General features: G+C 40.1%; 1 protein-coding gene across 1 annotated transcript; it reads left to right on the forward strand.

The window, feature by feature from the left end:
- On the forward strand, window positions 1-24,844 carry zranb1b (zinc finger, RAN-binding domain containing 1b). The gene is made up of 10 exons (XM_051722100.1): window positions 1-778; window positions 4,983-5,934; window positions 9,052-9,239; window positions 9,964-10,117; window positions 12,159-12,230; window positions 12,810-13,008; window positions 13,430-13,550; window positions 18,052-18,181; window positions 21,493-21,722; window positions 23,576-24,844. Exons 2-10 carry the CDS (start codon window positions 5,088-5,090, stop codon window positions 23,792-23,794), a joined length of 2,160 nt encoding a protein of 719 aa, XP_051578060.1. The 5' UTR covers window positions 1-778; window positions 4,983-5,087; the 3' UTR covers window positions 23,795-24,844.
- Window positions 24,845-25,816: the final 972 nt, after the last annotated feature.

Genomic DNA, 25,816 nt, shown 5'->3' on the forward strand with positions numbered 1-25,816 from the left:
TTTGTGCAGTTGATTTATTGTTTTCACATAAAGACCTACATGCCATACAATGCAACGGCCCTGGAGCTACGTAGTCAACTCTTCTATTTTTGTTTTCATTGAAAAACTGCCCTTATGTCACTGCAGATGATGCTGCGGTAGATCTTTCTGAAGCGATGACATCATCCCTCTGGCCTCGACAGCGGAGCAGAACACACGAAACACACGCCATTTTGGCTCTAATCCAAAGTGAAACCTGATATCTCCTCCCAACTATTCTTAGAGCCAAGATGGCGGACCCAGAACTCCAGTGTCCCGATTGTTCTTGCTCATGAAGGAAGTATGCCGTGAAGCCCTTTAACGAAAGAAATGCGCCCTCATTGGTTTCCACTGTGTTTACGGAGAGAGAGCCAATCATATGTGCCCGCTGATCCAGGTGATATCCCTCCTACCAGTATCTCCGGAGTCGGTTTATTTTGGTTTACCCCCCGCTCCTGTGTCGCCGCCATTAGAGCCAGTCAAATCGGCAACAGAAATGGGAATTCCGGTGTTTAAAAACCTGTAGAAGCCGCTTTGATCCGAAGATCGCGGTGTTGTGAGGGGTTTCAGAGGAAGGGAGGCGAAATAACATGGGTGTTCCGCCGCAGATCGCGATAGGTTGTTGGTGCTGAGCCGTGTTTGGACCCGATCGGATTGGGTTTCGGTAGGATAGACCTTCGGGAGAGAAGCGATCCGTTTGCAGAAGGGCAAACTCGGGAACGGTAGTGTTTGCGAACTGAAGTGTGGAGGGCAAAGACGGGTAAGGGTCTTGTAACATGTAATGTGTGTGTGTGTGTGTGTGTGTGTGTGTGTGTGTGTGGGGTGGGAGGAATCACAACGTTTCAACACTTGAAGTAGGAATAGCTTATGCAACAGGGCAAATTAATGCCTTTTATTTTATTTTTTTAGTTTCCTGCTGATTATGTTTACTATATCAAAAATGCACTTGGCCAAATTGCAATTTTTTTTATTTTATTTGTTTGTTTTTAAAGGAAGAGCTGTTATTGCATGGGAAAATGTCATTGGAGAGTTGTCTCGATTGAAGTGGCCTTGTGTGTTTATTTACAGTGCAGATTCAAACAGTGAACCTCTTTTTATGGTGTTGTTTTAGTTCGGCTAAGATCGACACCTTGGTGTGGAATTCCGAAACGAGCCGAGAGTGTTTGCAATGTATCAGCGCAGAGTTCTGTGCTAGATACAGTTGAACTTGATACATTGAAGCTGCGGAAATGCTTCTTACATTCCATTCTCGCGTTCAAAGGAGAACAACCGCCCGTTATTGAAAAGAAGTCCTTTCACCCGTTATAGTGAAGTTTCCTGACTGGGCTTTATTCATAAATCCCAGTAACCTAGAGAGGATTTTTGGAGGCGTGCAGCAGTTTTAGGCATCTGGTCCAAAATGCTGACTAGGTTTTGAAATAAAGACAATCTGTAAAATTATTACATTTCAAAACCTCCATTTGGCAGAACCAATCTTGTTGTAGACTTGTAAAATTCATTGTTTTTATACAAAAATAATGTACAAAAATGAACTTTAATATCATGGCCAGTTCTAAGTGGGGGCTGGGGGGGCATTGCCCCCTAGATTTGCCTCCTCTTGTGGTGTTCATTTAGCTGAGCATGGCGCTAGCAACACCAAAGTTGGGGGTTCAATTCTTAGGGCATGCACATACTCATAAATTGTATAATTTGAATGCACTGCAAGTCGCTTTGGATAGAAACCTCTGCCAAATGCGTAAATGTTGGCCAATATTTTTAGTTAATTTCAAGTAGATATTGTCAGGGAAAATAGTTTATGTACATATGCATACATCTCAGTTGCTATATCACTTCATCAATCATACGTGCTTTATATAATTTATTGACTATCCTGCTCATTGAAGAACCCATATCAGCAAACCACTAGCTGTGGACTTCTTAAAAAGTTTATTGTTTCGATGTTTAATTGAAACCAACACACACATTAAAACACTACCACCTAATACAGTATGTCAAAAGTACTTGAAAGTACCAAATGGCATGTGTTTTAGTATATGATACCATGGAAGTACCTTCAGGTGAATATCATGGTACATGAATATAGTGATCATCGATAATATATATATATATATATATATATATATATATATACATATATCAAATTACCATGGTATCGCCATCTGATACAATCACTGTACTATGGTACCACCAAAGTGATGGAAATGTAGGCCAACATGACAGTATTTTTCATTTTTTTTAATCAAATGTTTATAACTAAAATCTAGTCCAATAAGCAAATCTGAGTGTAGAAATGTAGGTCAAAGGATGTGACCATATGCCACAGTGTGCTGGATTCATCTCTTTCTTTGCCCACCTGTTTGGATTGTTGTCAGGAATAATCCAGAGTCGTGAACAACTTTCCGGTCTAAAAAGCCTTTCAGAAAACATGTATTGTATGCCTGTTTATTACGACAGCAAACGGAAAGGTTAAGGTCATACACATTTAGGGAGAAACATGTGAAAAGACAGAATAAAAAGATATGCATGTAGTTACTGTATAAAAGAGACATGGAGAAAAACAGAAAATGTAAATATACAAACGTACACAACATTATTAAATGTTATCTAATCATTATGCTGGAAGCTATCAAGACTATTATACACTGATGAGCCAAAACATTATGACCACTCGCAGGTGAAGCGAATAACGTTGATCATCTCCTAACAAGGCCACATGTTAAGGTCTGGGTACATTAGATGGTAAGCAAACAATCAGTTCTCGTAGTCAACGTGTTGAATTCGGGAGAAATGAGCAGAAGTAAAGACCTGAGTGACTTTGACAAGGGACAAATTGTTATGGCCAGACGACTGGGTCAGAGCATCTCTGAAACAGCAAGGCTTGTGGGGTGCTCCCGGTCAGCAATGGTGATTACCTACCAACAGTGGTCCGAGGAGGGTAAAACCACAAACTGGCGACATTGAGCCTTGGGTGCCCAAAACATCGATGTGCAAGGGCAACGAAGGCTATCCCATCTGGTCCGAATCGACAGAAGGTCTACTGTGGCACAAGTCACAGAAAATTTTAATGATGGTTACGGGAGGAAAGTGTCACAACACACAGAGCATCGCACCCTGCTGCGTATGGGGCTGTGTAGCTGCAGACCAGTCAGAGTGCCCATGATGAACCCTGTCCACCGTCGAAAGCGCCTACAATGGGCAAGCGATAGTCGGAGCTGGGCCTTGGAGCAATGGAAGAAGGTTCCCTGGTCCGATGAGTCCCATTTTCTTTTACATCACATTGACGGTCTTGTACGTGTGCGCCGTTTACCTGGGGAAGTGATAACACCAGGATGCACTGTGGGAAGACAAACCGGTGGAGGGAGTGTGATGCTTTGGGCAATGTTCTGCTGGGAAACCCTGGGTCCAGCGATTCATGTGGATGTCAATTTGACACGTGCCACCCACCTAAACATTGTTGCAGACAAGGTACACCCCTTCATGGCAATGGTATTCTCTGATGGCAGTGGCCTCTTTCAGCAGAATAATGTGCCCTGCCACACTGCACACACTTTCAGCACTGGCGGCACTCTGAGGGCCAACAGCATATTAGGCAGGTGGTCATAATGTTTTGGTTCATCACTGTAGTTATCTGGATTTAAATAGATTTTTCAGTTAGCTGACTGCATCATGATTGTTGTTGTTTTTATTTTAATTAAAGCAAAAGTAACTTGTAGTAGTCAAAGACCATGAAAATAAATTAATTGTAGCAGCAGTCAACCTTGGAAAAAGCCACAGAACCATAATACAGTGATGGTATTAGATGGTAATCCATTGGTTCTTTGATATGTACCATGGTAGTGAATGATTGCTATATTTATATACCATGGTATTTACAGGGTATTTCAAAGAATATCAAAGTATTACCATGGTAAATGTCCAAAAAAACATGGAATTACTGTGGTACATTGTAAAACCAGAGTACTTTGTAGTACTTTTTTGTATTAATGTATTAAAAGTGTCAAACCACATTTAAATTCTATTTTTATTTAATTTAAAACTGGAAATAAAGTCTTAGGATAAAAAAAAAAAAGATATTTAAGATTTAAGACTATGTCTAGGTCACTAATCAAATGTAAGCAAATTTGTGCATGTACAAAAGGTCAGATTTACTTGCTTCCAGTGAAGCAAACAAGGTGCTCTTTGGAACAACCTCAAATAATTCTGGATAAAATGGATTGAGTCGAGTGCATGCAGTCATTAAAGGAATGTTTCGGGAATGTAACATTTTTAGCATAATGTTGATTACAACAAAAAAATTATTTTGACTCGTCCCTCGTTTAATGAAGAAGAAAAAGTGGTTACAGTGAGGCACATACAATGGAAGTGAATGGGACCAGTCAATAAACATTTAAATACACACTGTTTCAAAAGTATAACCACAAGATGTAAACAATATTCATGTTAACATTATTTCAGTGTGGTAAAATCTCTGTTCATCATGATTTTATTGTGATGAAATTGCTTACAGTTTTTTCTGATGTTGTCACCATGGCAACAAAGTTGTAATATTGGAAATATTTTTACACACATAAGGTTAGTAAGTGATTTTATCGCATTGAAATCATGTTAAGACATATAATTTTTATATCTTGCAACTATACTTTTGAAACAGTGTGTATTTTGATGTTTATAGAATGGCCCCATTCACTTCCATTGTAAGTGCCTTACTTTAACCACATTTTTGCTATTTTAAAATAAACACTTAATATTCTATTCTAAAGCAATTATTGTAGTAGTAACAACCCTTACAGAATAGTACTGTGGCAGAACCATGGTAATGAATGATTACCATATTTAATGCCATGGTATTTTGTATTATACATGTCCAGAAAACGATGGTAGTACCATGATACATTTTGGTACTTTTTAAATTAAGCTTATATTTTGTTTAATACTTAAACTCTGTCTCTCTGTCATAATTGCAGGAGAAACTGGAGATCTGTGATCGTGACCGAGTGAAAGCAGAAGAACGGAACACAGACGGGAGGGAGGGAGGGGGAGATCAGTTGTGGTGACCGGCGTGAGCGAGGATGACAGATTTTGGCTTGAAGTGGAGCTGTGAGTACTGCACCTACGAGAACTGGCCGTCCGCCATCAAATGCACCATGTGTCGTGCACAAAGACACAACGCTCCCATCATCACTGAGGAACCCTATAAGAGCAGCTCCAGCCTGGACCCCCAGCTCTGTACCACCCAGGGCGGTTCCACCCTGCTCATCTGCCCCGAATCAAGCGCCCGGCCCCGGGTACGGATCGCAGACGAGTTGCCAGAGACCAGCAGCAAATGGTCCTGCCACATGTGCACCTACCTAAACTGGCAGCGCGCTATCCGTTGCATGCAGTGCCTAAGTCAAAGACAGCAGGGGTCCCATCAGGGGCCCCTCAGTCCTTTAGAGGCCCCCCAAACTTCGGACTCGTGGCCCAGACCCTCTCTGGTCACCTCTGATCCCTGCGAGGAGTATAACGACCGAAATCGGTTGAACATGCACGCACAGCGATGGCCGTGTTCGGCATGTACGTATGAGAACTGGCCTAAGAGTCTCAGGTGTGTGGTTTGCGACCACCCTAAACCGAGCAGTACACCTGAGATGCTCCAGCAAGACTTGGAGGCAGAGAGTGCAATGTCCCTGTCCATAGTTAATGAGCAGGAGCGAGATAATGTAAGGACAGCAGGGGGAGGGGGGGTGAGCGGGGGTATCAGGGGCAGACAGAGTAAACTCTCTCCCCCCACATGTAAGGGACAAGCGGAGGTGAAGATTGAACTGGCATCGGGTGGGGTGGGAAGCGATAATGAGCAGGAGGCGGACTTTAAAAAACTAAAACAGATCCGGAACAGGATGCGGAGAAGCGACTGGCTCTTCCTGAACGCCTGCGCTGGTGAGAAATCAACCCCATATACCAGATACACAGTATTTGATTACTTAGGTCACAATTGAAAATGTATGAATGTCATTGTATTAAATAACAACATATCAAACAAAGTGGCATCTGCATTTAAATGATGCTAGAGCTTTTCTCAGAACTAGCTTCACTTTTCGGAATAATTTTTTTTTCTACAGCGTGAAACAGCGTGAACAGTGTAGTTCAATTGCTGAATGAATGATTCCTGTGAGCTGGTTCTTTTGAATCTAGCGTGAAACATACAATTTAACTGTCTGATTCCTAAACTAATGACTCTTATCAGCCAAATTATTTTTAATCTAGTGCGATCAATATAGTCCGCTTCCCAAACAAATGACTTATGAGGCGGTTCTTTTGAATCTACAGCACGACTGGTGAATTCTGATTCCTTAATGAATGACTCTTATGAGCCTGTTCTTTTGAATCTACAGCACGACTGGTGAATTCTGATTCCTTAAAGAATGACTCTTATGAGCCAGTTCTTTTGAATCTACAGCGTGACTAGTGTATTCTGATTCCCGAACAAATGACTCTTATGAGCCTGTTCTTTTGAATCTACAGCGCAACCACTGTAATCTGATTCCTGAATGAATAACTCCTATGAGCTGGTTCTTGCAAAACATTCAACACAACCGTCCAATTCCCGAACTAATGACTCATATCAGCCAATTCTTTTGAATTTAGTGCGAGAAATAAAGTGCGACCAATATAGTATGCTTCCCAAACTAATGAATCTTATGAGCTGGTTATTTTGAATCTACAGCACGACTGGTGAATTCGGACTCCTTAAAGAATGACTCTTATGAGCCAGTTCTTTTCAATCTTCAGCGCAATACGCACAGCTCAACCAGTGTCCAATTCCCAAATGAATGGCTCTTATGAGCCTGTTCTTTTGAATCTAAAGTACAAAACATAGAGAGTGACCACTATAGTCCGATTCCCAGATGAATGAATCTTAAACTGGTTCTTTTGAATCTATAGCGTGACCAGTAGGGGATGCACGACTTTTGATTTTTAATATTCTACAAGTCGTGCCCAAAGGTCTTGTTGAATATGACTAGTGGTGATGTCATTCCACCCCCAAACCACAGCATAGCTTTATCTCCTCATAAACACCTCTTTATTAGAAGTGTGCCACAATAGGTACGCATACGTCGAGCAGCGACATAGATAAAAGTTAGCATAAGGGTCTGAACATATTTAGCTTAGTCTGGACTACCTGTAGCTGCAGATGGTTCCCTGTCCTCTTGCAGCTGCTTGTTCGGATGGTTTCGGGGGGCCAAGGGATGCAGATGACAATGGGGATGCATTGCGTCATGTCAGTGGACTTGAAGCGCTTTTCTAAACTGTCGCTGAATCGCGTTCTGATGGAGCGAACATCATCCAGGTCAGCATAACACTAGTATTTCGGTTATATTTGAATGACAATTTACAGGCGCGTAGATTCCGGGGGGAATGGGGGGGTTAACCCCCCAATAATCAAAACAAGCAAGTGCAACCCCCCCCATTTTTTATACCATGATCAATGGAGACATGTAAATGCTTCATGCTGCAACCCTCCCAATGTTCAAGCCAAGTCTTCACCCTTGCCAATTTGACTACAATGTTGCGTTGTTGAACAGAGCGGACACAGTAAATGGATTTGCGTGGCCAACGTATAGCACAAAATGCACAGTGCGACCAGTGTAGTCCCTATTCCTGAACAAATGACACTTGTGAGCTAATTCTTTTGAATCTACAGTGCAAAACGTATAGTGCGACCAGTGTGTAGTCCCAATTCCCGAACACATGACTCTTATGAGCCGGTTCTTTTGAGACTACAGCGCAAAACACACAGCGCTGCCAGTATAATCAGAGTCCTGACCAAATGAAGGTTCTTTATAGTGAATCTAACTTCTGTCATGTCCAGCTCGAAATGAAACAAGAACAGGTCCCTGACACTTAAATCAGGATGTGCAGTTACTGACTGTTCGTTCATTTGACAATGTGTAGGTAAAGATAGGCCTACACGTTACGAGTTTTGTTGTTAGTAGGGAAATTCTATTTAAAAAAATGAATGAATTAAATATGTTAGCATATTTTTTCTCTTTAGAAATTTTATTTAGGCTTATACTTGGTTACAGTAGGACCAATTATTAGAATGCATTTATGCCTGTAAAAGGTATTTTGAAAAGTCATTAAAAAACCTCCAGACAAGATTTTTGTAAGAATTATCATTCTCAATTTATTCTCAATTATTTATAAATCTGCTCTGTTGAAATCTGAAATTATGTCATAATTTGGCAACAGACTGCTGAGGTCAGTAAATGCTATAAAAAAAAATAGCATTCCTCAGAAGAAAGAATCTTTAATGGAACGTTAAGGAATTGGAATTCTTAAGAGGAATCGGAACCGCAATTGTTCAATTCCTTGCAGTTCTCATTCCTTTCAACTGTGGACATGTTCAACTAGCATCAGACAACCAGAAAGTGTCCAAATACATTCGTCTTCATTTTGAATAGTATATCTGAACTTCTTTTTGTGAAATGTTTTGTTTGAAAAATGTGCTTGTACTATCTTTTTTGTAAAATCACCACTTGGTTTGATATTTATGTTATCTAATGCATTGACATTCATACATATTGCTATTAAGTATGGTTGTGTCCATGCAGTGTTTTTAGTGGCATGTTTTGATGTATTGTGACCATTAAAGTGGAAAAAATCAGAACTGAATCTTTTGATATCAGCTGGTGTAGCTCTTTATTCTCATCATTAAACGAGTGGGATAAAGTTTGCATGTGCATTTTTTGATTTCCACATGCAAACTGACAGATTTGCTATCATGGGTTCGGCCGCAGCAGGGAATACTCTTATAATCTGTCTGATTTCTTGCATCAGTGTATGAAGTCATTTGTCTCCCGAGCAGTATCTCTGTCTTTTTAGAAATTCATATGGCTCATCTGTATGACTCATAATGCGGCTTGAATCCGAAATGGATACTGCAATATCAAAGAATTGTAAAAGAGGAAACACTGTAGAGAGTTTGTTGTTTTTGTGTGCTTCAGTAAGTCATTATGCATTGGTTTACTCGAATGTACTACCACCTTTCTTCAGGTGTTGTTGAGGGGGATCTGGCTGCTGTGGAGGCGTATAAGTCATCAGGCGGTGATATCGCACGTCAGCTGACCGCAGATGAGGTGCGGATCCTAAATCGCCCATCTGCATTTGACGCTGGTTTCACACTGGTGCACCTGGCCATTCGCTTCCAAAGACAGGACATGCTCGCCGTGCTGCTCACAGAGGTCAGAGTGTTACGTATGTATGTATGAGGGGTCAAGGGAGATCAAAAGAGAATTGTTTTTAAAGAGATAGTTCACCCAAAAATGAAAATACTCCTCATCATTTACTCGCCCTCATGGCATCCCAGATGTGTATGACTTACTTTCTTCTGCAGAACACAAACTGAGAATTTTTTAAAAATATCTCAGAACTGTAGGTGCTTACAATGCAAGTGAATGGTGACCAGAACTTTGAAAGTCCAAAAAGCATATAAAGGCAGCATAAAAGTAATCCATAAGACTCCAGTGGTTAAGTCCATTTCTTCAGAAGTGATAGGATAGGTGTAGGTGAGAACAGATCAATAAGGAGGATCACATTCACATTCTTCTTTTGTTTTTAGCGATTCACATTCTTTGTGCATATCGCCACCGACTGGGCAGGGAGGAGAATATATAGTAAAAAAAAAAAAGGACTTAAATAGTTATCTGTTTCTGCTGTAAAAAATGCTGTTGGTTGAGCTTAATTTCTATTGAACCTGGAACACTCCTTTAATATGCTTAATGTAGAAAAAGTTTCATAAAAGCAGTAAGGTATGAGAGACAGTGCTAGATTGTGAATTTGTATTCACAAAATGGAATGGGTTTGAGTGCCTTATTGCTTAATTAAATCAGAACACTTCAGCTGTTTGTTCAATTTTTTTTGTGTTTTATTTTATGTCTGATGTGGGTGTGTGTCGTCTACACATAGGTATCTCAGCAGACAGCTAAGTGTATACCAGCTCTGGTGTGTCCTGAGTTAACAGAACAGATCCGCAGAGAAGTAGCAGCAGCACTTCACAGACGTAAAGGAGAATTCCCCTGTTACTTCTTCACTGACCTCATCACCTTCACATTACCAGCAGGTGAGCATGCACTCTTTATTAAGAGAGAACTTCCCTTCTGTCGCATGACAGTCATTTCACAGTCAGACCACATGAGTCAGAGACCTATGTGGAACATACACTACCGGTCAAAAGTTTTGAAACATTTGACTGAAATGTTTCTCATGACCTTCAAAATCTTTTGATCTGAAGGCGTATGCTTAAATGTTTGAAATTAGTTTTGTAGACAAAAATATAATTGTGCCACCATATTAATTTATTTCATTATAAAACTAAACTAAAAAAAAAAATAAAAAAAGTTTTTAAAATGGATGACTTGGACCGAATAATAAAGAAAATCAGCCAATAAGTGCTCAACATAGATGGGAACTCCTTCAATACTGTTTAAAAAGTATCCCAGGGTGATACCTCAAGAAGTTGGTTGAGAAAATGTCAAGAGTACATTTCTGCAAATTCTAGGCAAAGGGTGACTACTTTGAAGATGCTAAAATATAACACAGTTTTGATTTATTTTGGATTTTGATTAGTCACAACATAATTCCCATAGTTCCATTTATGTTATTCAATAGTTTAGATGACTTTACTATTATTCTAAAATGTGAAAAGAAATTATAGTAAGGAATGAGTAAGTGTTTCAAAACTTTTGACTGGTAGTGTGTTCTACACTTTCGTAGCATTTTATCTACATATAATGTTAGTCCAGGTTTCTTGCACCAAGAACAGTTTATTTAGTTTTTCGTGACCATTTCCACCCTCTGTCTGACCCTTAGAGTTTATTAAACAGTCTGTATTTTGCTACTGTACTTTTAAGAAATCTATATGTAAATGACCTTAGTTATAATTAGCTAATATATATGAATTTTGAATAGTCATGTGTTATGCTCATGGTTTGTTGTGAATGTTAGAGTATGTCTAAACATAGTACATCAAACTTTTAATTAGTGTTTTAACCCTATTAAAGGAATATTCCGGGTGCAATACAAGTTAAGCTCAATCAACAGCATTTGTGGCATAATGTTGATTACCACAAAATGTTATTTCGACTTGTCCCTCCTTTTATTTAAAAAAGAAAGAAAAAGAAGAAAAAAACAAGGTTACAGTGAGGCACTTACAATGGAAGTCAATGGGGCCAATCCGTAAACATTAGAATACTCACTGTTTCATAAGTTTAGCCACAAGACATAAATAGTATGCGTGTAACATGATTTTAGTGTGATAAAATCACTTATTAATCTTTTCTGTGTAAAGTTATATCCAGTTTTACAACTCTTTGCCATGATGACGTAATGGCATAAAACCCTAAAACGATCATATAACCAGCAATTTAAACAAATTTACAGTTCAAATAATACACAAGTTTTAACAGAAGAATTAATGTAAGTGCTTTTGTGGGCCTGGGTAACTCAGCAAGTAAAGATGCTGACTACCACACCTGGAGTTACAAGTTCGAATCCAGGGTGTGCTGAGTGAATACAGTCAGGCTTCCTACGCAACCAATTGGCCCGGTTGCTAGTGTGGGTAGAGTCACGTTGGGATAACCTCCTCGTGTTCGCTATAATGTGTGGTTCTCGCTCTCGGTGGGGCACGTGGTGAGTTGTGCGTGGATGCTGCAGAAAGTAGTGTGAGCCTCCACACGTGCTTTGTCTCCGCGGTAACGCGCTCAACAAGCCACATGATAAGATGCGTGGATTGACGGTCTCAGACGCGGAGGCAACTGAGATTTGTCCTCCGCCACTCGGATTGAGGCGAGTCACTACGCCACCATGAGGAACTTAGAGCGCATTGGGAATTGGGCATTCCAAATTGGGGAGAAAAGGGGAGAAAAATGTCTGCCTTTTAAACCCTCCTAAAATTAGCCCCATTCACTTCCATTGTAAGTGCCTTACTGTAACTTTGATTTTAGCTTTTTTAAAGAAAAGGAGGGATGAGTCGTTTTTTTTGGGTTTTTTTTGGTAATCAACAGTGCTGTCGATTGAGCTTAATTTGTATTGAACCCGGAATATTCCTTTAATGCACAAATGTAACTGCAAAATTTTTTATTAAATGTCTTTTTTCTTTTAAGATATTGAAGACCTTTCCCCAAATGTTCAAGAAAAATTGTTTGATGAGATCCTGGATCGAGATGTACAAAAAGGTGACGTGACTATTTAGCATTTATTTCTCACTCAGAACCAGAAAAGGATGTGCTTTTCTGAAAATAGCACTAAAACATTGAGTTGCCTTGATTACGTCTGTTGCTCCAGAGAATATCTAGAACAGTCGGTCTCAACTGGTTTAACTTCAGGACCCAGATTTTACCTTATATACCAAGTGGTGACCCAATACGGTACCAGAATGGTTTCATGCACTCTGCAGCCAATAAAACAAACTGTGGCTGACGCCGTGTTCAGCCACATTGCAGTTGAACCCGTATTTAATGTAGTTTGTGTCATTGTTCATGGTTGTTGAGGATGAGGGCATATCAAGCAACCTGCCCATATTGGCATCACAATTTGTCTAACAAAAGCTGATACAAGTTTCAATGGATGCAATGCTCCAGTTTTTCGCAACCCTACCAGAACAGACCTGCAATCTATGTTTGTGTTGCGACCCACCAGTTGAGAACCACTGATCTAGAAGATGCCTTAACTGGTAGTATGGAGATAGCAGTAACATATTGAATTACTCAATGTAGTGAACTGCTTTCAGAAACTGGTTTAATTGTTCTGTTCAGAGTTGGAAGAGGAGTCTCCCATCATTAACTGGTCTCTGGAGTTGGGCACACGTCTAGACAGCCGGCTATACGCTCTGTGGAACCGAACGGCAGGAGATTGCCTTCTGGACTCTGTGTTACAGGCCACATGGGGAATCTACGACAAAGACTCTGTCCTGAGAAAAAGCCTCAATGATAGCTTACACGACTGCTCTCACTGGTAAGACTCGAAATTAGGAGGCAAGTATTTATATTACAGTTTTCTAGACACATTTTAGGTAATCACATGAACCAGAAGTATGTAACAACAGCTGAGATTGTTTTAAGGAAAGCATCACTATTACCATTGCTTGTACTGGCGGTTAGGATCCCTAACCCAAAATTTTAAACTTGGGCACGTAGCTTGTCCCATTCGTTTGTGGTACAGACATGAATATTACCTCAAATCAAGTGGCTTGGTGAGGAGAGGTATGCTATTACTTCTCTTAGCAATCAAATATATGAATAGGTAAAAGACTTTCAATGAAATACCAGAATACCGTAATTCTTTTCGAATAGCAAATAGATTCAAATGTGAGCAACTGCATCTGTGGATTTTATTACAGATATAATGGGTTTGCTTGTGTCTGTGTGTATTCCAGGTTCTACACACGTTGGAAAGAGTGGGAATCTTGGTATTCCCAGAGTTTTGGTTTGCATTTCTCTCTTCGGGAGGAACAGTGGCAGGAGGACTGGGCTTTTATACTGTCATTAGCTAGTCAGGTATACAACCACATATACAGCTGCTGATACATTCAGGGAAACCATGTAGCAAATCAATATTTCACCACCTACTGAGATAACTGCACAAATGACTCATACAGAAACTCACACATCCCACCCAAAGAGGATGAGGTCTGGACAGATGTTTGAGCAATGAGCACTTTATTTCCATTAGTCTTTACGTACAACTCTGTGTAAATTTTCCCTAACTAAATTTTGCTTAATTTTTGCTGTTTCATAGTGAATAAATTCACATTACTTTGTTAAATATGAAATTAAGCATTGAAGCATAGAGAAGAGAAGTCGTAAAAACAAAAGCTATTTTAACAATGTAAAGTAATTTTAAAACAGTTCTCACAATCTTGGAAAACCTAAAAAAACAAAAAAAACAACAACAGAATATTCTAATATAGAAAAAGTAAACGTTAGATGTGGAAATGAAGAAGCTTAAAAACCCAATGAAATCTTTTAGCAGCATAAATCTAGCAATATATATATATATATATATACATACATACATACACACTCTCACTGGTGGCCAAAAGTTTGAAATAATGTACAGATTTTGCTCTTATGGAAAGAAATTGGTACTTTTATTCAACAAAGTGGCATTCAACTGATCACAATGTATAGTCAGGACATTAATAACGTGAAGAAAAATTACTACTACAATTTGAAAAAAATATTCAGAACTACTTAAATTGCTTCAGAGTTCTCATCAAAAAATCCTCCATGTGCAGCAATGACAGCTTTGCAGATCCTTGGCATTCCAGCTGTCAGTTTGTCCAGATACTCAAGTGACATTTTACCCCACACTTCCTGTAGCACTTGCCATAGATGTGGCTGTCTTGTCGGGCACTTCTCACACACACCTTACAGTCTAGCTGATCCCACAAAAGCTCAATGGGGTTAAGATCCATAACACTCTTTTCCAATTATCTGTTGTCCAATGTCTGTGTTTCTTTGCCCACTCTCACCTTTTCTTTTTGTTTTTCTGTTTCAAAAGTGGCTTTTTCTTTACAATTCTTCCCATAAGGCCTGCACCCCTGAGTCTTCTCTTTACTGTTGTACATGAAACTGGTGTTGAGCGGGTAGAATTCAATGAAGCTGTCAGCTGAGGACATGTGAGGCGTCTATTTCTCAAACTAGAGACTCTGATGTGCTTATCCTCTTGTTTAGTTGTACATCTGGCCTTCCACATCTCTTTCTGTCCTTGATAGAGCCAGTTGTCCTTTGTCTTTGAAGATTGTAGTGTACAATGATTGACTGATGAGTTTCTAGAGAAAGCTGTTTCTTTTTTGTCATTTTTGACCTAATATTGATCTTAAGACATGCCAGTCTATTGCGTACTGTGGCAACTTGAAAACAAACACAAAGACAATGTTAAGCTTCATTTAATAAACCAAATAGCTTTCAACTGTGTTTGATATAATGGAAAGTGATTTTCTAGTACCAAATTAGCAATTTAGCATGATTACTCAAGGATAAGGTGTTGGAGTGATGGCTGCTAGAAATGGGGCCTGTCTAGATTTGATCAAAAATGACTTTTCAAATAGTGATGGTGTTGTTTTTTACATCAGTAATGTCCTGACTATACTTTGTGATGAGCTGAATGCCACTTTGGTGAATTAAAGTACCACTTTCCTTCCGAAACAGCAAAATCTGTACATTATTCCAAACTTTTTGCCACCTGTGTGTGTGTGTGTGTTATATATATATATATACATATACATACAGTGCATTCAGAAAGTATTCAGACCCCTTCATTTTTTTTGTACATTTTATGCTAAAATGCTTTATTATATTTTTCCACATCAATCTACTCTCCATACCCCATAATGACAAAGCTAAAACAGATTTTTTATAACTTTGCAGATTTATTAAAAATAAAAACGGAAATATCACATTGACATAAGTATTCAGACCCTTATCTCAGTACTTAGCCTCAAGTCTTTGTACACCTGGATTTGGGGATGTTCTGCCATTCTTCTCTGCAGATCCTCTCAAGCTCTGTCAGGTCAGATGGGGACCGTCGGTGGACAGCCATTTTCAGCTCTCTCCAGAGATGGTCGATTGGGATCAAGTCTGGGCTCTGGCTGGGCCACTCAAGGACATTCACAGAGTTGTCCCTAAGCCATTCTTGCGTTGTCTTGGCTGTGTGCTTAGGGTCATTGTCCTTTTGGAAGGTGAACCTGCGGCCCAATCTGAGGTCCTGAGCGCTCTGGAACAGGTTTTCATTAAGGATATCTCTGTATTTTGCTGCATTCAGCTTTGCTTCAACACTGACAGTCCCCCAGTCCCTGCCGCTGAAAAACACCCCCACATCATGATTTCACCATTGGGATGGTACTGCACAGGTGATGAGTCGTGCCTGGTTTCCTCCAGACATGACACTTGGAATTAAGGCCAAACAGTTCAATCTTCATTTCATCAGACCAGAGAATCTTGTTTCTCACAGTCTGAGAGTCCTTTAGGTGCTTTTTTTATGTGTCTTGCACTGAGGAGAGACTTCCGTCTGGCCACTCTGCCATAAATCCCAGATCGGTGGAGTGTTACAGTGATGGTTGTCCTTTTGCAAGTTTCTCCCATCTACACACATGATTTCTGGAGCTCAACCAGATTGACCATCGGGTTCTTGGTCACCTCTTTTACCAAGGCCCTTCTCCCCCAATGGCTCAGTTTGGCCGGGCGGCCAGCTCTAGGAAGAGTCCTGGTTGTTCAAAACTTCTTCCATTTAAGAATTATGGAGGCCACTGTGCTCTTGGGAACCTTCAATGTAGCCAAAAAATTTGTAGCCTTCCCCAGATCTGTGCCTCAACACAACCCTGTCTCTGAGCTCTGCAGGCAGTTCCTTTGACCTCATGGCTTGGTTTTTGCTCTGATATTCATTTTCAGCTGTGAGACCTTAAATAGACAGGTGTGTGTGTGCCTTTCCAAATCATGTCCAATCAATTGAATTTGCCACAGGTGGACTCCATTCAAAGTGTAGAAACATCTCAAAGATGATCCAGAGAAATGGGATGCACCTGAGCTAAATTTTAAGTGTCATAGCAAAGGGTCTGAATACTTATGTCAATGTGATATTTTCTTTTTATTAAATTTTCAAAGTTATACAAAATCAGTTTTTTTCTTTGTCATTATGAGATATGGAGTGTACATTGATGTGACAAATAATAATTTAAAGCATTTTAGGCTGCAACATAACAAAATGTGAAAATAATGAAGGGGTCTGAATACTGAATGCACTATATATTAGGGCTGGGAAATTTAACGCATTATTTTCTGTGATTGTTGGGGGTGGAAAACGCAATTATTGCAGCATCCGTTTTTTCACTTCATGAAACTTTCCCTAATTCCTTTGTATATAGGAGGTACATGCTCGACTTGACTGCACATCCTAGCACAGAAATAGATTGTGTGGAGCAGTACATGCTTATGCGTGACGCATGTCTCAAGCATAATAAACACATGAATGGAGACTTCACCCGCAAGCATTGAGCCAGGTGTGGGAGAGATATGGGCAAGTTGCAGTATTTCTTCATATCACCTGAAAACGCTCACTCACTGTCATCTGAACCAGTGTCAAAAGCAAAACCGCACATGAGAGGCCCAGCATGTGCATGATAGAGACTGAATAATAGAAAATTATAGTTTTGAGATCATGTGTCATATATGTATAAGATATAATAATTAAGCTTGCCAATAAAGCGTGATAAAGCAGATCTTGCCAAACATTTAATTACAAAATGTCCACTGATTTTATGGCATATAAACATTTATGCCATGTCATATGTGACACGTTTTTACAGGTATAAATCTTTAATACAATTATATTGTATTAAAGATTTATACCTGTAAAAATGTGTCTAATTAAATCTGTCTATTTTAACATGCACACGTGAATAATTAAAATAAATGATGACTTACCAATTTCTTGCAAGTTCTTTGAGACAAAATATAAAGTAAATAGATTTATGAATATATTTTAATGTTTGTTTTAATGTACCATGATTAGTCACGATTAATCACAGAAATCCATGTGGTTAATAAGTTAAAAATCGATTCACTCATTGAAACTTAATAGAGGATTTATGCTGTTGGAGCAAATGGGAACACAAATATAATATTTAATGTGGTCTCCCGCTTTAGAATGTGATTCAATGCTACAGAAATTTACCCCGCTATAGTTTACTTCCACGTTCTAAACCCGGAAATGTGATAAGAGTCTGTTGGCTTGAATTTGCACGTTTTGAATGTTTGAGTAAAATTTGCTCTCAAGCCAGCATGATAATGTCAGTCTGTACATTTAGAGCCTTAATGGTGACATTTGTGCACTAATAAGTATAATAGTTTAAATCTATGAATTGGTAACTGACATACAAATGGAAATCCAACCAGTAATAATTTCTGTAAAATGATTTGGAAATGTTGTTTCTCTCTCTCTCTCTCTCTCTCTCTCTCTCTCTCTCTCTCTCTGTCTTCTCATCTGTTCTGTCTGCAGCCGGGTGCGAGTTTAGAGCAGACGCATGTGTTTGTTTTGGCACACATTCTTCGCAGGCCCATCATAGTGTACGGTGTGAAATATTACAAGAGCTTCAGAGGAGAGACGCTGGGATACACACGCTTTCAGGGTGAGGTGCCTCTCACAACACTATGATATGGTGTAGATGGACTTTTATTATTTATCTATCTATATTCACTGTGTGTGTGAGATAGATAATATATATATATATATATATATATATATATATATATACACTATATTGCCAAAAGTATTCGCTCACCCATCCAAATAATTGAATTCAGGTGTTCCAATCACTTCCATGGCCACAGGTGTATAAAATGAAGCACCTAGGCATGCAGACTGCTTCTACAAACATTTGTGAAAGAATGGGCCGCTCTCAGGAGCTCAGTGAATTCCAGCGTACTGTGATAGGATGCCACCTGTGCAACAAGTCCAGTCATGAAATTTCCTCGTTACTAATATTCCACAGTCAACTGTCAGTGGTATTATAACAAAGTGGAAGCGATTGGGAATGACAGCAACTCAGCCACGAAGTGGTAGGCCACGTAAAATGACAGAGCGGGGTCAGCGGATGCTGAGGCGCATAGTGCGAAGAGGTCGCCAACTTTCCGCAGAGTCAATCGCTACAGACCTCCAAACTTCATGTGGCCTTCAGATTAGCTCAAGAACAGTGTGTAGAGAGCTTCATGGAATGGGTTTCCATGGCCGAGCAGCTGCATCCAAGCCATACATCACCAAGTGCAATGCAAAGCGTCGGATGCAGTGGTGTAAAGCACGCCGCCACTGGACTCTAGAGCAGTGGAGACGCGTTCTCTGGAGTGACGAATCATGCTTCTCCATCTGGCAATCTGATGGACGAGTCTGGGTTTGGCGGTTGCCAGGAGAATGGTACTTGTCTGACTGCATTGTGCCAACTGTGATGTTTGGTGGAGGGGGGATTATGGTGTGGGGTTGTTTTTCAGGAGCTGGGCTTGGCCCCTTAGTTCCAGTGAAAGGAACTCTGAATGCTTCGGCATACCAAGAGATTTTGGACAATTCCATGCTCCCAACTTTGTGGGAACAGTTTGGGGATGGCCCCTTCCTGTTCCAACATGACTGCGCACCAGTGCAAAAAGCAAGGTCCATAAAGACATGGATGAGCGAGTTTGTTGTGGAAGAACTTGACTGGCCTGCACAGAGTCCTGACCTCAACCCGACAGAGCACCTTTGGGATGAATTAGAGCGAAGACTGCGAGCCAGGCCTTCTCGTCCAACATCAGTGTCTGACCTCACAAATGCGCTTCTGGAAGAATGGTCAGAAATTCCCATAAACACACTCCTAAACCTTGTGGAAAGCCTTCCCAGAAGAGTTGAAGCTGTTATAGCTGCAAAGGGTGGGCCGACGTCATATTAAACCCTATGGATTAAGAATGGGATGTCACTTAAGTTCATATGCGTCTAAAGGCAGATGAGCGAATACTTTTGGCAATATAGTGTATATGTGTATATATATATATATACATACATACACATACACACACTCACCGGCCACTTTATTAGGTTCACCTGTACATCTACTTATTCATGCGATTTCTAATCATGTGGCAGCAGGTAATGTATAAAATCATGTAGATACGGGTCAGCAGCTTCAGTTAACATTCACATCAACCATCAGAATGGTGAAAAAAATGTGATCTCAGTGATTTAGACCGTGGCATGATTGTTGGTGCCAGACGGGCTGGTTTGAGTATTTCTGTAACTGCTGATCTCCTGGGATTTACACACACAACAGTTTCTAGAGTGTGTAGAGAATGGCACAAAAAAACAAACAGTGAGCAGCAGTTCTGTGGACGAAAACGCCTTGTTGATAAGAGAGGTCAATGGAGAATGGCCGGACTGGTTCGAGCAGACAGAAAGGCTACAGTAACTCAGATAACCCCTCTGTACAATTGTAGTGAGCAGAATTGCATCTCAGAATGCACAACATGTCGAAACTTGAGGCGGATGGGCTACAACAGCAGAAGACCACGTTGGGTTCCACTTCTGTCAGCCAAGAACAGAAAACTGAGGATGCAGTGGGCCTACCATTTGTGTACCTCAGCAGAAATCCAGATTTGTCAGACCAGGCGATGTTTTTCCAGTTGTCTGCTGTCCAGTTTTGGTGAGCCTGAGCCCTCTGCAACCTCAATTTCGTGTTCTAAGCAAAAAAAGTCTTCACTATATCATTCTGAGTCCAGTTCCCCTCTTTATTTACTGTTGAGCTGAAATGGTGTCGTATTTGAAAATATCTATATAAATCTTATTTATCCAGCCCAAACTGGTCCTTAAATTCCTGAAAGGTTAACAGAATTTTGTTATTCGTAATAGTATAATATGATGTAACTACTTGCTTGGTCCATCTCTTATAGGTTTCGTCCAATGTATTTAGAGTGAAATCTGTATCATATGCACACCACCTCAATATTTTTAAAGCGTCGTTCAATGTACATATTTTGATTACTGTATCCCATATTTCTAAGGTTGCAGTATTTCATGGATATCTTTTACTTATACAAGTTCTTAATAATTTTCCACCTCGGTGCTCGACATGTTGTATGTTCAGAAATGTTTTTCTGCATAGCACTGTTGTAACGCGTGTTTATTTGGGTTACTGTCACCTTTCTGTCAGCTTGGACCAGTCTGGCCATTCTCCTCTGACGTCTGTCATTAACAAGCCGTTTGCGCCCACAGAACTGCCGCTCACTGGATGTTTTTTGTTTTTGGCACCATTCGGAGTAAATTCTAGAGACTGTTGTGTGTGAAAATCCCAGGAGATCAGCAGTTACAGAAATACTCAAACCAGCCCGTCTGGCACCATCAATCATGCCACGGTCCAAATCACTGACATCACATTTTTTCCCCATTCTGATGGTTGATGTGAACATTAACTGAAGCTCCTGACCCATATCTGTATGATTTTATACATTACACTTCTGCCAAACGATTAGCGGATTAGATACTCGCATGAATAAGTAGATGTACAGGTGTACCTAATAAAGTGGCCGGTGAGTATATAGATATATGAGTCAGTCTGGGATTACATAAAGAGACAATTGACACAGCCTAAATACACAGTACATACATAGAACTGTGGCAAGTTCTCCAAGATATGTGTGTGTGTGTGTATATAAATATTCATTTTCAATGTTTACAGTTATTCTTAACTAATCAAATTAGCATATTTCTGGTCTGTTTGGCCAAGTCTTCCAAGTGATGAGATGTAATCTATTACATCTGCCAGTGACTGCTACTTTAACAACCAACAACAGCAGAAACAATCCATATATTTCAGACCCTCCGCCTACTTCAAAAACAATGTTAATTCCTGGGGTCAGGGTCACTGAGTTTCAGCACTGACTATTTGCTTTTGCCTTTATCTTATCCTTACCTCCATTACAGGTGTATACCTGCCTCTATTATGGGAGCAGAGTTTCTGCTGGAAGAGCCCTATTGCCCTGGGTTACACACGCGGACACTTTTCCGCCTTGGTTGCCATGGAGAACGATGGCTATGATAATCGAGGCGCAGGCGCCAACCTGAACACAGATGATGATGTCACGGTCACTTTCCTGCCATTGGTTGACAGTGAACGGAAGCTGTTACACATTCACTTTCTGTCTGCACAAGAGGTAAGGGCAACTCTGCTAGCAAGAAGTTTGATTTTTAAGAACAGTACATCTCTATGAACACTTTTGTTTTATTTTTGCAAAGTTTGGGTTTTGGTGTTGGTTTGATTTGATATTAGCTTTGGGATTGGTTTGTTTAGGCTTTTTGTTTTGTTTTGCTTTGCGTTTTTATCTGTGTCAATAGGTTGGGTTTTGGTTTATTTTTAACAATTAATTCAGGTATCTAAGTACACCAATGAGCCAAAAAAATTATGACCATTCACAGGTGAAGTGAATAACGTTGATCATCTCCTAACAAGGCCACATGTCAATGTCTGGGCAGATTAGATGGTAAGAGAACAATCAGTTCTCGTAGTCAACGTGTTGAATGCAGGAGAAATGAGCAAGTGTAAAGACCTGAGTAACTTTGAGAAGGGCCAGTTTGTTATGGCCAGACGACTGGGTCAGAGCATCTCTGAAACTGCAAGGCTTGTGGGGTGTTCCCGGTCAGCAATGGTGAGTGCCTACCGACAGTGGTCCGAGGAAGGACAAACCACAAACCGGCGACAGGGTGTTGGGTGACCAAGGACGAAATGATGGAAGGTCTGCTGTGGCACAAGTCCCAGAATATTTTAATGATGGTTGCGGGAGGAATGTGTCACAATGCACAGTGCATCGCACCCTGCTGCGTATGAGGCTGCGTAGCCACAGACTTGTCAGAGTGCCCATGATGACTCCTGTCCACCATCAAAAGTGCCTACAATGGGCACACGAGCATCAGAACTTGACATTGGAGCAGTGGAAGAAGGTCACCTGGTCCGATTAGTCCCATTTTCTTTTACATCTTGTGAACGGTTATGTACATGTGCAATGTTCTGCTGGGAAACCCTGGGTCCGGCCATTCATGTGACGTCAAATTGACATGTGCCACCTACCTAAACATCGTTGCAGACCAGGTACACCCCTTCATGGCAATGGTATTCTCTGATGGCAGTGGCCTCTTTCAGGAGAATAATGTGCCCTGCCACACTGAACACATTGTTTGGGAATGGTTTGAGGAACATGAAGAAGAGTTCAGAGTATTGCCCTGGCCTCCCAACTGAGCATCTGTGGGATGTGCTGGACCAACAAGTCTGATACAGTACTTGAAGAATCTGCTGCAAATGTCTTGGTGCCAGATACCTCAGGACAACTTCAGGGGTCTTGTAGAGTCCATGCCTTGGCGGGTCAGTGCTGTTTCGGCGGCACGCAGAGGACCAACAGCATATTAGGCAGGTGGTCATAATGTTTTGGCTCATTAGTGTGTGTGTGTGTGTGTGTGTGTGTGTGTATATATATACACTGGTCAGCCACAACATTAAAACCACCTGCCTAATATTGTGTAGGTCCCCCTCGTGCTGCCAAAACAGCGCCAACCCACATCTCAGAATAGCATTCTGAGATGCTATTCTTCTCACCACAATTGTACAGAGTGGTTATCTGAGGTATCATACCAACCTACACCATATTAGGCAGGTGGGTTTAATGTTGTGGTAGATCAGTGTGTGTGTGTGTGTGTGTGTGTGTATATATATATATATATATATATATATATATATTCCAGAGAATGGACGAAAAAGTTAGCATCAGACACTGTGAATAGTTTTGGTGTAAAAATATTTAACCTTATAAGTGTTTATTTTTAAATAAATATTTTGTGCTTTCGTGTCATTCACATTATACTTGGTGTGAAAAGACACTTTTCCTTACGCATAATGTTTTAACATCGAGTAATTCCGAACTGTATCACAACATATCTGTTTCTATAGTCACTCTTTTTGTGATTGGTTAATATCTTTTGGAGTGTTCTCTGATTGGTTATTGTGTGTATCTGTCAGATGGGGACGGAGGAGCAGCAGGAGCGGATGTTGAGGCAGTGGATGGACTGCTGTGTGACAGAGGGTGGGGTTTTAGTGGCCATGCAGAAGAGTTCAAGGAGGCGGAACCACCCGCTTGTCACTCAGATGGTTGAAAAGTGGCTGGACGGTTACCGGCAGCTTGCCGCTTGTCCCAATCTTTCTGACGGAGAGGAGGAAGAGGAAGATGAGGACGAGTGATGAAAGTCCACGTCAAAGTTCACTTGACACTACAACATGCCCCTTTCGTGTTCCCTTACACTGAAACACCTTTAGTCCCAGCCTTACAACAAACCCAAGGTTTCCTTTTGGTTTTTGTCCTTAATAATTTGGGTTTGTTGAAAATAAAGGAATGCAATCATGATTGTTTTTGTCTTTACAGAGTATGTTCTTTGCTTTTGTTTGTGATTTGTTTTTATTTTGCCGTTGCAATGCTTGTAGTGATTTATAAAAAAGAGGAGGAAGGATTAGGAAATTATGGCAGTGTGCACTGAAAAGAAAAATATATTTAATAGGTAAATTGCAGCAATTTAAGCACTCTTTTTCTATTCTATTTGTAATGGAACAGACGCAAATGTCTACATCTGTTTGTATAGCTTTACTCTGGACCAGGGGTAGCCAACCCTGCTCCTGGAGAGCTACATTCCTGATCCAACACTTATCAAACACACCTGAACCAGCTAATCAAGGTCTTCAGGATTACTTGAAAATTACAGGCAGGTTTGTTGGAGCTGATCTCTGCAGGAAGGTAGTTCTCCAGGTGCAGAGTTGGCTACCCCTGCTCTAGACTGAGATTGCTTAAACATAATTCACTACACACGTTAAAAAACATGCATTCACAATACTATCTATGAATCACACTAAAACTACGACTGTCATGTTTTCTGTTCTAAATAAAGCTCTGTTGGTTGACTATTTTCACCCAGTCATTACAAAGAGAAAACAAATTAATGTCTAATTCAGTTTCTAACACTTTTTCTGTATTTATATTGATTCATAGTTTGTGAGCCATAGAAAGTAATGCTTTCCCATATTTGAACTGCATTGCAAATGTGAATGCTGCAAAGAAAATGGGGCATGTGACAGAGTGTGTCCGTTGGGCACCTTGTTGAACATGGGTAAAATTTCAAGCTCTTTTAAAGGGTACATTATTTCAACTGTTCTTTGTATGTGGTCCATTTCACTCTTTCAGTTCTGTATTGCTGTATGTGTTGTTTGTCATCTGTGATATGTCTGCCCACAATTTTTCAGTCCATTTCTTTTTTTTTTTTTCACTGTTTCCAAACATCTGTGTACCCCAGTCATAGCAAAGACTTGATGTAGACCAAAGTGAGCATTAAGAGAGATTATGTGGAGTGTTAAAATAACCAGGTAGAACTGGGTTTGTTTTTCCATGGTTCATAGCATCTCGTAACCTCCTGTATTTGTGTCCAGTCCCACCCCTCAGCAACTCAAATGTTACATTTTCTTTTTTTTTTTTACTTGTGATAGTTGCCGCAACACTATGATATATTTGATATAAGGTGGAGACCAAACTTGGTGATATTGAAGACCTAAGTGTTTTGAATGGCCAACTATGAAACTATTATAAAACGTAAAAAACTGAACAATTGTGATTTCCTAAATTATATATCAATTAGATGAAGAAATGTTTGGCTGTTTGTTTTTAATATAAACTTCTGTAAGGATTTAGCAATAGCACATTCATTAATAGCTATTGTTTAGCCATCTGTTGCCTTATACTCAATCCAAATATTAAATATATATTATGAACATGAAAAGTGTGACAATGTCAACACTTTTGAAGGAGGGTCAGATCATATATATATATATATACACACACACACACACACACACACACACACACACACAGAGTACTGTGCAAAAGTCTTAGGCATATAAGATGTTTGACATTTGTCTTAAGATGGTTATTTATATTTTCAGCTTTAGTGTGTCAATAGGAAATATAAAATTTAGACTCCCAAACATTACTTTTGCAAATAGAAGAACAGGGAGCCCTGCAACAGATGGCATGGTCCCCACAGAGCCCCCCACTGAATCTTGAGTCAGTCTGGGATTACAAGAGACAGAAGCAATTGAGACAGCCTAAATAGATAGAAGAACTATGGTGAATTCTCCAAGAAGCTTGGAACATCCTAGGTGTAACTAGGAGTGACTAGGAGAATTGGTGTTGTATTAAAGGCAAAGGTGGTCACACCAAAT

This window comes from Myxocyprinus asiaticus, chromosome 17 (genome assembly GCF_019703515.2).
Source record: "Myxocyprinus asiaticus isolate MX2 ecotype Aquarium Trade chromosome 17, UBuf_Myxa_2, whole genome shotgun sequence".
In the NCBI taxonomy this organism is placed as follows: domain Eukaryota; kingdom Metazoa; phylum Chordata; class Actinopteri; order Cypriniformes; family Catostomidae; genus Myxocyprinus; species Myxocyprinus asiaticus.